The sequence below is a fragment of the Camelus dromedarius genome, chromosome 7 (assembly GCF_036321535.1).
Source record: "Camelus dromedarius isolate mCamDro1 chromosome 7, mCamDro1.pat, whole genome shotgun sequence".
NCBI lineage: Eukaryota > Metazoa > Chordata > Mammalia > Artiodactyla > Camelidae > Camelus > Camelus dromedarius.
In genome coordinates, this window is record NC_087442.1 from 60,430,169 (window position 1) to 60,444,049 (window position 13,881).

Genomic DNA, 13,881 nt, shown 5'->3' on the forward strand with positions numbered 1-13,881 from the left:
AGAGGAAACTGCTTTTCAAAGAGATGAAGTGACTTGACAAAAGAAGTAGAGTCTGTAGAAAGTTGAATTTTCTTATTCTAGGGCAGTTCTCCTTCCAAAGTACATATAGGTCCAGGGGTTCGCACATAACCCCCGAGACTGGTCAGGCTGACTGCAGGGAGCGGGGGTCTACAGGACTGGTCAACAGAAACAGCCCGAGAGACCTGCTCGAACTTTTGGGCTTCAGAGAATCTATGTTTGGACGAAAGACTTGGGAAGGGAGGATATAAATGAAAAGAAAAAGTTAAGGATTGTAGGTCAGTGTCTTTTCACCTTATAAGACCAATCCCTTTCATCTCTTCTGTCATCTTTAACATGAATGCCATCGATATCCACCCCAGGGTCACAGCACAAATAAACACACGCACTCCTACGGGGAACAGGAGCTCGCCTGTAACATTCTGCAGGTGTACCTGCTGTGTTTATTTTCTGTTTATTTCTTTAAAAAAGATGAATACAGAACAAGTACTCATATTGCTGAATCAATATAATCCAAATATAACTGCACCAGAAATAGAAACATCCTTATGCATAAACATTGTAAGTCTGAACTTCTGCGCTCTCTTTATCTTGTACAAATATGGAAAACATTTTCTTTAAAAAGGGAGATGGTTATCTTTGCAGGAAAGATTTTAAGAGTGCTCTAGTACTATATATTTTACAATCAGTTAAGACTCTGTTCTCCGTTCTTCCTTTACAAGGGGAAAATAATTGATATTTGCATGCAACTTTATGAAGTAGTTTCAGCACTGGAATCAGAATTATTCTTATTCTTATTCTTATTCTTATTCTTATTCTTATTCTTATCTTTGTGATCATTTGACTGCAGTCTGTCTTACCCAGGACAGGGTAAGTTCTACAAAAGAAATCAGGGCTGCTTTTTGCCTCCACTTTGGTGCTGTTAAAATGAAGCTATGCCATATTGCTTTACCATTTCTGCTCAAAGCTTCAGATATGTGGCATCTGTCTTTACATTAACAAAAGTGGTTTTCTCAGGTACTAGTGTATGCGAAATTAGCTGAAATCAGCTGACTGAATGATATCATAATCTAATCTGAATGACAACACTGATTGCAGTATATGCAGCATAGGGTGAGATATCCCCCCAAAGGCCCTCTCTAAGTAGGTACTCATAAATTGTATTAATGATGAAGGTGCTGGACAGCCTGTAATTACAGTTCCTTTTTAATAAATGTCTGTTTACTGTTAAGTATGTAACATTTTTTAGCTTCTCTACAGGTTAATGGAAAGTTCCATAAAGATAACTTTATTATCTAATGCATTAATAACTTTTTCTAGACTATTTTTCATAGATTCTCTATAACTTAGGTAAGTAAAAGGACATGATTTTTAGACTCTATTTTTCCCTCAAGACAAATATAGAACTATTTTTACTGGGAGCTAATACCCATGGCTCCTCAGGAGGAAAAGTGGAGGGAAGCACTGGACAGGCCCTTCTGACTCAGCCTCTTCCTCTTCCCTATAAGTTTCCAGTGAAATCACTTCAAAAAGAAAAACTCACAACAAAACTGACACTGAAACTAAAAACAACTCTTACTAGAATATGAGAGACTCATGAAGTTGGATTAAGGAAAACCTATCCAAGCCTCACCCTAAAGACAGGGAGATGCTTTGTGCCCCTCTCACTGATTGCTTGAGATACAAAGTCTATCCAACAAGCAAGTTGGGTACCCTCTACTGTCTTTCCCGGGAGCTGTCCTTAGATCAGTTTCTCTAAATCTCGGTATTCTGTATTCATTCAGAAAGCAACTGCTAGATGAGGAAAAGAATGTAGGAAGGTGGCTGAGAGTAGCACGCTGCCTGCTTTCAGGGGCAGAACCCCAAAATATAGACCATGGTGGTCGCAGTAAGCTCTTTAAGAGCAGGGAATAGGCTTTTTTTCCTTCCCTTTAACTCAGAGAATTGAGGGACGAGATTTGGAAATATCTCACCTTAGTTTAGAGAACTACTTTAGATGACAGGCTGCCAGAAAGTAGTAACCAGGCTGGAAACTAGGCACACGGATATGTCCTCCTGATATGAAGGTCTAGAAATGGGATTCATAATTTTAAAAAGTGGCTAAATACACAAAAGTTCTTTGTCTCATTTCAAGGTAAATAAAGGAGACAGAGGCAAAACCGACCCTAAGTACTAAACACTTAAGATCAAGGAAAAGAGAATATCAACTAGAAAATTCAAGTAAGTAAACCTGTGAAAATGATGTATCCCACAAACAAAAAGATATTTTAGGGCGTCTATATGGAATACCAGGATGAGGAAAAAGTGACGGAGCACAAGAAACGAGTGGAGAGTAAGGAAACTACAAATGTAGTAGTAAGAGAACTAAGCCACGTCAGAGGTGCTAAAGAGCATACCCGAATTTGAAGTTAAAAGCATACATAATGCTACAGAAAACTGAATCACTGATACGAGAAGATCCATTTGAGAACAATCCCAGACATTAAAAAAAAAAAATACAAAAAAAGATAAGAAGATAATACTGAAGACAGTGTTTCTAGAAAAGAAACAGAAACCAAAAAAAATAACAAAAATTGAAGGAAATATTCATAGATCAAAATGAAAACAAAACACAAACATAAAACAAGGAACACAGATTAGAAGGGAAAAAAATGAATGAAAGGAGGCCTATTTCAAGAAGCTGTGACAAAAAATTTAAAGTACAAGGTTAAAGTTACACAAGCATCTGTCAGTTGTCATTAGACTTTTCCTTACAATATGCAATGTTAGCTCAAAACAACGAAGCTTGCCCTACAACATTTTCAGAGGAAAAGGTGAATCAAAATACTAAACCCAGCTAATAATCACCCCTGTGTCATAATAATTAGAACGTCCCATTCTCAGGATGGGAAGCTCATTAAAACTCTATCCTCCATGAATACTTAATAAATTAGAAAGATTTAAAGATTATTAATAAATTAATTACTAATAAAATTAATGTAGTAAATTAATAATCTTTAAAAAGATTACTCTGAGAAATGAGAAAAAAATCCAGAACTTAAGAATTAATTAGCAAATTCTGGTCTAAAGGGGATAACAGTTGAAGCTGAGTAAATTGAGAATGTATCTATTTGTTGTATGTATTATTATAAAGCTAACAAAAATTTAAGTTTTTTAAACTGTGAGAAATTCTAACAACAATCTTGTCATAGAAACCAAGATTCTATCAAAACTTCTATATGGAACATTCAAATGGCATTGTTTTTGTTCGTAATTTTAAAAATTATAGAAATCATTAGATAACATTTTTTAAAAACTTGAAGATAATCCTTAGTAAAAACCAATAAACATAAAAAAGAAGCATAAAATAAGGTGAGATCAAGTATACCTTGAAAATTATACTGATAAATTTAAAGTGCTAAATTTTCTTATTAAAAGATGCAGACTGCAAGATGATACTTTAAAAATTTACAATAAAATAAAGTGCTACAATTATATTCATATTAAAAGGAAGTATACATGAATGTCCTAGTGTGTTTATCCAGCAACTATTTTAAAATGTAGCAGTTAGATTATTAACATTAGACAAAGCATACTTAAAGAATCTTTAAGTCATATTTTATGTACTTCCAACATAATATTGAAATAGATAATCAAAGCTGTTAGACACAAAATATAATTAGGAGGTGCAATTTTACTAGATGGCTCTCAGTTTACTAGGTTAAATAGGAAAAATGAATAAAGATACAGAAGGTACGAAACACATAATATCACTTTCATCATAATTAATTTATTAATCTACAATAAAAGCATTACTTAAAAAAACTCAACTTGAAAAGACATTATCTGACCACAATGTAATACAACATTAACAAAAGTTATAAATTAAAAACTGTTTCCTCAATTATTCAAGTCAAAGAGAAAACAAACAGTAAAAATTAAAAAAATATGGACTATTTGCAAAATGATGATAACAAGAAGCACATGGAAACTAAAATACATGGCCAAAGGTCTAATCAGGGAGAGTCATAGTTTTAAGTGCTTTTGTGTTTAAACAATAAAGTATTACAATAAATTAAGCATTTGCTGCAAGAATTTAAAATAAGACAAATCAAACATTCCTAAGGATTACAGGATGATGGAATTAATAAAATAATAACGGTAGAAATGACTGAATTAAGTAGGGAAAAACTTCCAGCTTAGTACCACTAACAGACTAACAAAAGCTATTTTCTGCCTCTCCTGAATTCAACTTTGGAGACTCCAAAAGAGAGAAAAAGGAGATGGAATTCAGGTTCTCATTCAATGATTAACAAAAAAGCCTGTGAGAAACTCTTCAGAGACAGAACACGAGTGTTTCCAGATATATTTAGAAAAAATGAGGATCTGAAGCAGGAAAATGTCAGCAACCAGGAATGAGAGACAGAAGGCTATTTAATTTTTAATATTTCACACGTGACCAAGGTAAGCCTGCATCTGTAGGTAAACCAAGGACAATCTATTCCACTGCCCCTAAATTTGGACATCCTGGCCACTAGCTTAAACTTCGGTGCCCTGTGGTAAAGCAGCAACCCCAGAACGTTGGTGAATTCACATCAGGGCAGCACTAAAACCCCATTAAGACTTAGAAAGAAGTATAGTTCAGTTGGAATTAATTATTTTTTAAAAGGCATACCTACAAATACATTTAACTAGAACTCCTGAGATACAAAAAACTTGGAGAGGGGAAGAGAGGTAGATGAGAATATGCTGTGGCTACTATTTTGTTAAATGGTAAAGACATAGCTATTGACCTGCTTTCTATACTGCTGGGAGAAAATTTCCTAAGCCTGAATCGAAGTTACTCGAGGGTAAGCTCTAGAAGAACAGAATAAAATTGTATAACTTTTAAGCAGCAGATGAAATTTTGTTGTATTTAATGGCAAATAAGTAAAATGATAAAAAAAAAGAAGAAGTATGGAAATTGTAAAATATGAAATAAGGTGGCAGATGTAAGTTCTAATATTAAAGTAAATATAAATGGTGCAAACTCACCAATTAACTGACAAATCCTCCCAGAACAGTATAAAAGTAAGACTTAAGAATAGACTGACTGAAGGAAAGAGATTTGTACAAAAGGATACAGAATGGCTAAAAACAAAGAGATAGAAGAAATAGATGCTGTGAAGCAAACATAAAGCAAAAGAAAGCCAGTGTTGAATTTTTACTATCAGACAAAATAGAATTTAGAGTAAATGCATCCTAAGGAACAAGAGAGATGTTACAATAAATCAAGAAGTTGTAATAATCCTGAACATATATGCAGGTAATAACAAAGATTTAAAATATATAAAACTACAACTGACAGAATTATAGGAAGAAAGGAATAACTGTAGCTTCCCATTTTAACATATGCTTTTCAGAATTAGTATATCAAGCAGACAAAATCTAAACCATGCTACAGAGAAGACATGTGTGTTTGTAATATTAATCTTTTTTATATAAATTTAACACTCACAGAAATTTCATACCCAAGCACAGAATACCTGTGCTTTTTGCATACATGAGGGATACTTAAATACAACTGTTTATGAATTAAGCTACAAAAGAAGTCATGAGAATTCTAAATAGCTACCATATGTTTTCTGAACAGAGTGTGATAAAATTAGAACCTAAAAACAAAAGGAGAGCAAAATTAAGTTGATATGTTTGGAAAGTAAAATACACCACTAAATAATCCTTGTGTTAAAGAGGGAATCCCAAAAGAAGTTTTGGCAGTGGCATTCTAAATGTAAAAAATTGTGACATGTAGCTAAAGCAATATTCAGAAAAAATTATAGCTTTAAATACACTTATCAGAATGCAAAAGTTATCAAAAAAATGTACTAAGTGTAACTGATTAATACCAAAAAAGAAAAAGAAAAGGGGGGAAAATAAAGATATTGGTAGGAAATAATAAAATAAGTATTTTTAATTCAAAAAGAAAAAACAGAAATGAAAGCTAACATGATATATAAAAATTCTGGAAAACACAACTAAGAAAAAATTGAAAATACTCAAGGAAAAGAATAAAAAGGTAACTATAGATATTAAAGACTTCAGTATTTAAAAACTGTATCAAAAAATATAAGTTAATAAATATGAATGCCTAGAGGAAATAAATTTCTTGAGAAATGCGAAATACCAAAATTGGCCCAAGAAAAACTTGAAAACTTGGAAAGAGTAATAGCTATCAAAAAGTATTTAAAATCTTCCTCCACAAAGGTACAGATTTTTTAAGCTGAGTAATAATAAACTTTCAGGGAATAGAGATTTTGATCTTAAGCAAGTCATTAAGTCTCTTTTATAAGTCATTTCTGAAAATCAAAAAATAGACAAAACTTCTTTACTTATATTGGAGCTAATATAACTTTGTGGCAACTCTTGATTAATCCACTCTAGTTAAGATTTCCTATTACTTACAGGTGAACACATATAATAGAGGGGATTATAAAATTTTAGAGAGGGTCAGAAAAGAAGACTTGAATTAAACAGATATATTCCATAAACTCAGATTATGAGTCAATGTGATAAACATGCCAGTTTTCTGCAAGTTAATATACTAGTTTAATGTAATTACAAAAATGCAAATACTTTTTTTCAGGGAATTAAAGTGATTCAAATGTTTTCTTGAACAAGTTGAAAAGTAAAGGAATTTCTGAAGAGAAGAGTTAGAAGGATCTGATTTATTCCACCAATGTTTTATATATATTCTAACAATACTGCACCAAAGAATGAGAAAAGGAACAGAATATGAAGGCCAGGAGCAGTCCAGAGTGTAATGACACAAATACTGTAGGTAATAATGCCACCTCAACCAGACGGAAGGGGTAAATGAGCATTTAATAAAAGTGTTAGCCATCTTGGCAACCACTTAGGAAAATTAAATTAGGTAGCTGGCTTGTATTATACAACAAATTCCAGGATATGCTTGATACCATTCACTCACCAAAGATTTAACTACTAACTGTATACCAAGAACTGTGCAGCCCATGGATACAATATTCAGCAAATACAGAAGAGCTTAGAGTCTAGTAGCTACATAAAATATAAAGATACATAATAGTATAGCAAGTACTTTTACTTGAAATAAGATATTTATGAGAAGCCTCTGTAATACAAGACTTTCTACACAGTCCAAAACAAAATCATCTTCCACTTTCACTCCAGGTTTTGTGCATAATCCTGTGAAAAATATCTAGCACTATACAGTATCTGGGCATGTATGCTAATCACATGAACAAATTGCTTGTACACTGATGGTGACAGAGTACAAGACATAAATGCTGTGACAGAGTGCCACACAGTTGATAAGCAGTGGCAATCTCCTAAAGAAATGAATATGTTCGTATGTTAAATACAAAATAAAGGAGAATAAAAGAATTAGAAGAGAAATGGTGTGGTATTTACCTGCTTTAGAGGTGGTGACAAACTGTCAGTTCTTAAGAGCCAAAATTAAAACAACAGATTTGGTTACTCAGGCTAAAAAGCAATGAGAAATGATATACAGAAAGGGTCCAGATCATGCAGCAGCCTATACCAAGGTCAGCAACCATTTACTGTAAAAGACTAGACAGCAAATAATTTAGGATTTGGAGGCCATATGATCTCTGTGCAACTACTCTACTGCTGTAGCATGAAAGAAGCCACAAACAATAAATAAATGGATGTCCATGGCTATGTGTGAATAAAACTTTATTTACCAAAAAAAAGGGCAGTAGGCCAGATTTGGCCAGTGGGCCATAGTTTGCCAACCCCTGGTCTAGATCATGCAGCTATCTACATAATGGTGTCCCCCTGAAACAATTATTTATGGAGAACTGAGTTCTTGGCTCAATTCAGAAAATGGAGGATATAACCTTCCACATACTATTTCTGCTTTGGGGGGTTCTTTAGCTTCCATAAAAGAATGTGTACCATCCTTCCCGCTCAATTATCTACCAAGGAGTGGAGGTCATACTTAACCTGGCAACACGGAAGAGCTACATAATATGATTCTGCCAGGCTACACAACCTTGTCCTCACTGCCTCAAAGCTGGATTGAGAGTTTTAATATTCAAGGAAGATTTCTTAAAGAACAAACAGTTCATCTACTCTTCTAGATAATATGTATTCTTGGGCCAAATCAGAGCCACAGAGAAACAGTTACCTAGATTACACCACGTCCTCCCACCAGCCACTTCCTGCAGAAGAACTTTCTTTTTCTGAATTGCTCTTTGAAAATATCAGTTAATCCAGAAAGTCTTTTTAAGAAGTGGTCCTAAGGCATTGCTACTTCTACTGTAAGGGAACTCTGACCAATAATAATAGTAGACTTCATTGCCACCAAGATGTTTGTATCTGATTTAGAATGAGGAATAATCATAAATCATATGAAAAACCCATGTGTTTTGCCTCAAGGACTCTATGAACTATATAAATGGAAATGGTTCAACGTGACTAATAATAATACATGGAAGAGAAATGGGCACTCTCAACACACTAGGTGACATAAATTTCTATATCACCAAGAAAAGCCATTCTGGTGGCAACGTGGCATTAAGTACAAGTCCCCAGAATATTCACATTTTTTGATCTAATAGTTCCTAAGAGAATTTGTTTCAACATTTACTGCAATATTATTTTTAATAATTTAAAAAGACATGGAAACAAAGGAAATGTTCCAAAACAAGGAATTAAGTAAATTATAAAAGGTCCATAAGATGAAACAATGAATAAGCATTATTTATGGAAAAATATTTGATGACATGGGAAAATCCTAATAATACAATTTTAAGTATCACGACTAGGAATTTAACAGTATATATCATATAATTCCAAATAACATAATATTGGGATAATTAATACTGTCTTGGCATTTATAGAAATCTGTATTTTACAAAACTCTATAATGAACATAAGTTATTTTATTTAATAAAAACTTATTTGAAAAGTACATTCACCTTGACACTGGTTTCACAAATATAAATTTGTCACAGGGAATTAAAAAGGTAAGTCGATATATTAGGCATATTAGGTATAACATCAGAACATATAGAATTGACCTATTTATAATACATCAAAATTGGAAATTATAAATAAAATTAGAAATTAGAAATCTGCAATTATCAACCTTGTTTCTCATGAATAGGAGAATATTTTTTCCAAGTGGTCAAGTCCCTAAGAGACTTGCAACCACAGAACAGTGGTTTTCAAGTCTCCGTACTTTAGGTTTATTGTGGACAGGTTGTAAATAATGACATACTTGTCTTCAACAATGAAGGATGATGCATAAAACAATGAAGAATAAAATGCCTGGGGACCCGCTCATCACTGTTGCTGTTTCACATGCTGGGGTTCTGAGAAGTTAATTTGGAAGAAGAGTCTATGTGGCTGTCTGCATTCGCCCTCTCAGGCTCCCCTGCGTGGGTCAGGTGGGTCAGACGGATGGCATGCTTCAGCAGCAGGAGAGAAGGGTCTTGGTAAATTATCACCCTTGCCCTCAGGCTACAGTTTTTAGCAGTGGCTGCATCTTACAAAGCTGCAGACATTGAATGGCCCTCCTTCAAAAAAGGTAATCTCCCTCCCTCTTTACCCATTAAGCCAAAGGATGGTAACAGCTTCCGGCTGCTGCCGGTCCCTGTGTACTGCACCATCCCTTGGTAGTTCTGTTAACTCTGTTCAAAGTTCATTTATTAAACTTTCTTCAATTAAACCACTTGGGTATATCATCTAACTCCTGTTGGAACCTTGTCTATGTTGGGGGAAAAAAAAACAAACCTTAGAAATCACTGCCTTCGAGGAAAGCTTATCACCAGGTCTGGAAACTTTTATCAAATTTTAAAAATAAAACCTCAACTTGTCACGAAAGCTGCACCTTTAAACTACAGCTTGAAATTATGGAAATGACAAGTTATAGACTGTCACTATGACAAATAAGCATTTAAACTAATGATTATGGAATGAGATCTATTTAACTTTTGTCTTGAAATTCAATGAGATTCAAGACAATCTTTTATTAAAAGGATTTCTTTTGAAAAATGATTATTCTTAATATACTTTTCAAACAAAAGCATATGCTTAATTAAATGAAATGGACAGCTATAGAAAAATATTTTGCAGCTTAGCAACCTACCTCTTTGAACTTGTGACTGAGCTTGCTTGTGTCCAGGTCTGATGGGGAAAACATGTCCTCATTCTCAGGCAGCTCAAAGACTTCAATGGCCATGTCACCACCAGGAAGAATAGGTCCTACCTCATCCTCCTCTTCATCTGTGGCATAGTCTCCTGTCTGAAAGGAAGGGGATTTCAGAAATCTAGCTGTCCTTACCCAGGTGGAGGTGGTTTATTTTAAAATATTTTATAAAAGAGAAATAAACTATGACACCAAATGGTAAAAGGGTAAGTAGGCTTTTAAGTCAAGCATGCCTCATGCAGCCAATGTTATAAACAAACGTTAGTTCAAAGATCCAAAGTGACACATTTATGCTGTATTTAAGTGCATTTCTAAAAGTCTAACAGCCTCAGCAGTATCTTTGGTAAAGAAAAGTTATTTTCAATCTAAATATTTGATACTTATGTTGCTAAGAGAAATAAGTAATTCCTTTAAATTCCCACCACCTGTAATGAATAAGTCATCCAATAAGGAGAAGTGGGGAAGGAGGAAGGGGAGATCAAAAGATTCACAGAGTTGGAACGGACCTTAATTAAGCCTTACAAAGGTAGAGGAGATTAATTCTCCTAAGCTTTAGGGTTCAATCAGATCGGCTTTTTTTTTTTTTTTGTAAACTAATGTGGTGGTTAACTAGTGACCTAAAGGTTAAACCGAAGTTTTCCAACATACAGCCAACACAGGTGTACGCTTTGCCTGTACAGTACTACTTTGATAAATCTCAGCATTTTGTTATCACTGTTAAAAATTTTTTCACCTAAGATTCTAGATTTCCAGTTTTTCTTAAGAAAGCCAAAGATCTGCTGGACATAGGCACATTATGACATAACAACTGGCCAGAGTCAGCAGTGGCTGCCCCTTTACGTGGGTCGTGGACTTTCTAATACATGACAGCTTCCTTAACTCCATCATTCTCTGTTGCTAGCTTCATGCCCTCATGATACCCGCAGGCCCCTGTAGGTATCTGAGTTCATGACCCCTGGAATAAATATTCCTCCTCACTCCTCACTTCCTTAACATTATTAGAAAGTAGCTTCTCTCCTGGCAGCATCAGGCTATAACACTGTAACTCAAAGTAATTGTTTGAACTCTATACCTTATGATATAATTTAAAGATACATCACTGATTCACAGGGTTGGAAAACAAAGTTCATTTAATTCATCCCTGTTCTTTCAGGTAGAATTACATTTAATACATAACACAGAGGAATTCATATTGCCTTTAAAAATTTTCATAAATAGTGTACTGGGTGATCTATTCCTTTGATTAAAGAGGCTAAACATCTGGTTGCTACTTTTTCTTTTGGTTCTACACTATATTCTTCTTGCTAAAGCTGAAACTGTATTTCCTTGACTGTTTGCACATGAAGGAAATCCAGTCATTAACCTCAATGCCATAATTCCTAATCTCTGGAAGACCATTACCAAATTGCCAATCCAACTTCTCTTTTTCAAAGTAAAATAATTCTAGTTTCCTCATAGGTCTTATTCTCTGTAATTGTCTCTGTGCCTGGACTCTGACTTCTCTCCAAGTTCTCCACATTTCTCTTAAACTGCGGTGCCCAGAAGTAGACACAATTTCTACTAAGGAATTTGGGGGCCATTGACCGTGATGAACAAAGGTCCTCAGACTCTTCTTCCCCACATGGAGACTATTACCATGAAGACTGTGATTCTGGGGGCATCTGTGTTTAGGAGTGAGCTCAGAATATTTCATACAGAGCAGTGATTTTCCAAACTGGTTATACATTAGTTAGAACTCCCTTTCCCCCCAAATATAATCAGAGATGCCTTGACCAAAAGGGAAAGAGGCAGATGGCCTCCATCTTGATCCTGTATAGCTCCTCAGTACCTGGAACCCTAGGAGTCCTTAGGAACCAGTATGAATATGTCTAAACTGTAAACACCATTCTGAGTGCCTTTGGCACTGGCAGGGGAAGGTAGCTGAACAGTGGGGGCTGGTTGGTTCCAGATCGCTTCCATTTGCTGGTATGATTAGATCCTACAAATCTTAAAAGGACTCTGATTCCAGACTTGGTATATTTTTTTTGGTGATATTCTGTAAATTAATTCATCTCAAATATATATATATAAATATATATATATTTATAACTAATGGGTACTTTATAAATCCCAGTGATGTTAACAGGAATGTAGCAAGGCTGGCAAGTATACAATCTCAAGACACTTTGCTGAATGTTTCCATTTAGAGATACAAAACTATGTGCTGTTTTTAACTAGCAGCAAAGCCATGCCTTTATTACGAAGGCATATGCCAGGGGTACAAAATTCACTTCTATATCGAATCAATTTGATAATAACATGAATGACAATAAAATCTTAAGGTAAAATCTGATGACAATGTAGCACATTTGAAACGTAAGAGTTGAAACCAATAATTTGATGATTTTCCTTTGCCAGCTTGAAAATAAATACCTCTTCACCATATCTAAGGGAATGAATATAAATATGTGCCTAGGAATGGGCCTGACATATAATAGGATCTTAAGAAATATTTTTTAAAAATCCAAGAATGGCAACTGCATTTACTTGGTAATATTTATAACCTGCTAAGGAAGTTTTCAGGAACATCAAGAAAATGCACTGCAAAGTCGTTTGCTAAGAAGGTAGTATTCTGTCACAGTTTTTAACACTCCTTATAATGAAAATAGGCTTAGGGTATATACAATATAAGTAATTCTTACTTCTAAGCATAATTCTAGCTTTGTTATCCATTTGAGTTATCAAAACTATCTCCATAAATTTAAGTTATTCAGAATTCTTTTGATTATTTTATTTTTTACTTCTCCAGTCTCTCTCCTTCTCGATACCCAAATTACCTGCAATTCTGCTAAAATTCTTTGTATCTTTCATTTCATCTTTCCATTTAGTAATGTTTTCTCTTTCTAATTAGACTTTAAAGCATCCTGAGGACAATATGTGTCTTTCATTGTCTTAATTCTACTTATTACTTACTGGAGGCTTTGGATAGAGTGTTTAGAAACTTTCTGTTCCATTCTCTCTTGCTGATCTTTTACCATCCCCATCCTAAGTAGGCTTTAGAATAAATGATGCATTTACTACAGACCCTCATAAGTATCCAGAGGTTAAAATTTTACATTTAGTAGATTTAGAATATATGTTCTTCTGATTCTTTTTTCTTGGACATTACTTTGATGGTTAATCTGCAAATAAAATAAATTACATGGAATGATATGTTAGCAGAATTTCATAGGTCTCAAAATTAAATTGGATTGAATCTAACATTCACAGAGGAAGATGGGCAATGTTGTACAAAAAATATTGCTACAACAAAGTATTTCCATTGTTATCTGGATCCTTCTCTTTTTGTCTCTTCATTCTGGAAAGATTCAGTATCTTTCAAGTAAACAGAGACTTTTGAAAGTTCTTTGTCCCAACCTGTAAATACAATTTAAATGAGGCAAGAATAGTTCTTCTAAATAGCCCCCTAAAAAGGGTAAAAAAAAAAAGAATAGTAATTATCTGGTAACTTACTATGTGCCCAACACTGTACATTCCTTAAAAACTGTCTGATACAGGTATTACCATGCCATGGTAATTTGAGGAAACTGAGGCTCAGAGACTGTACCCAGGTCAATTAGACATGTTGCTGAAGCTACACATCTAACATCTTTTAAAGCCCACGCTCTTTTCTCTCTGAGGCTGCTTGCACTATACAGACCTAAAGCTTTGCT

General features: G+C 34.3%; 1 protein-coding gene across 8 annotated transcripts in view; it reads right to left on the reverse strand.

The window, feature by feature from the left end:
- The window catches only part of PPP1R9A (protein phosphatase 1 regulatory subunit 9A), a 260,990-nt gene that overhangs the window by 51,478 nt on the left and 195,631 nt on the right, over positions 1-13,881 (reverse strand). For 7 of the 8 annotated variants that reach the window (XM_064487561.1, XM_010979657.3, XM_010979656.3 and 4 more), the window contains one exon: positions 10,130-10,285. The exons of the other annotated variant lie outside the window; for it this stretch is intronic. In XM_064487561.1, the coding sequence (XP_064343631.1) occupies positions 10,130-10,285 (156 nt within the window). The remainder of the gene's footprint in view (positions 1-10,129; positions 10,286-13,881) is intronic. 8 annotated transcript variants of the gene reach the window in all.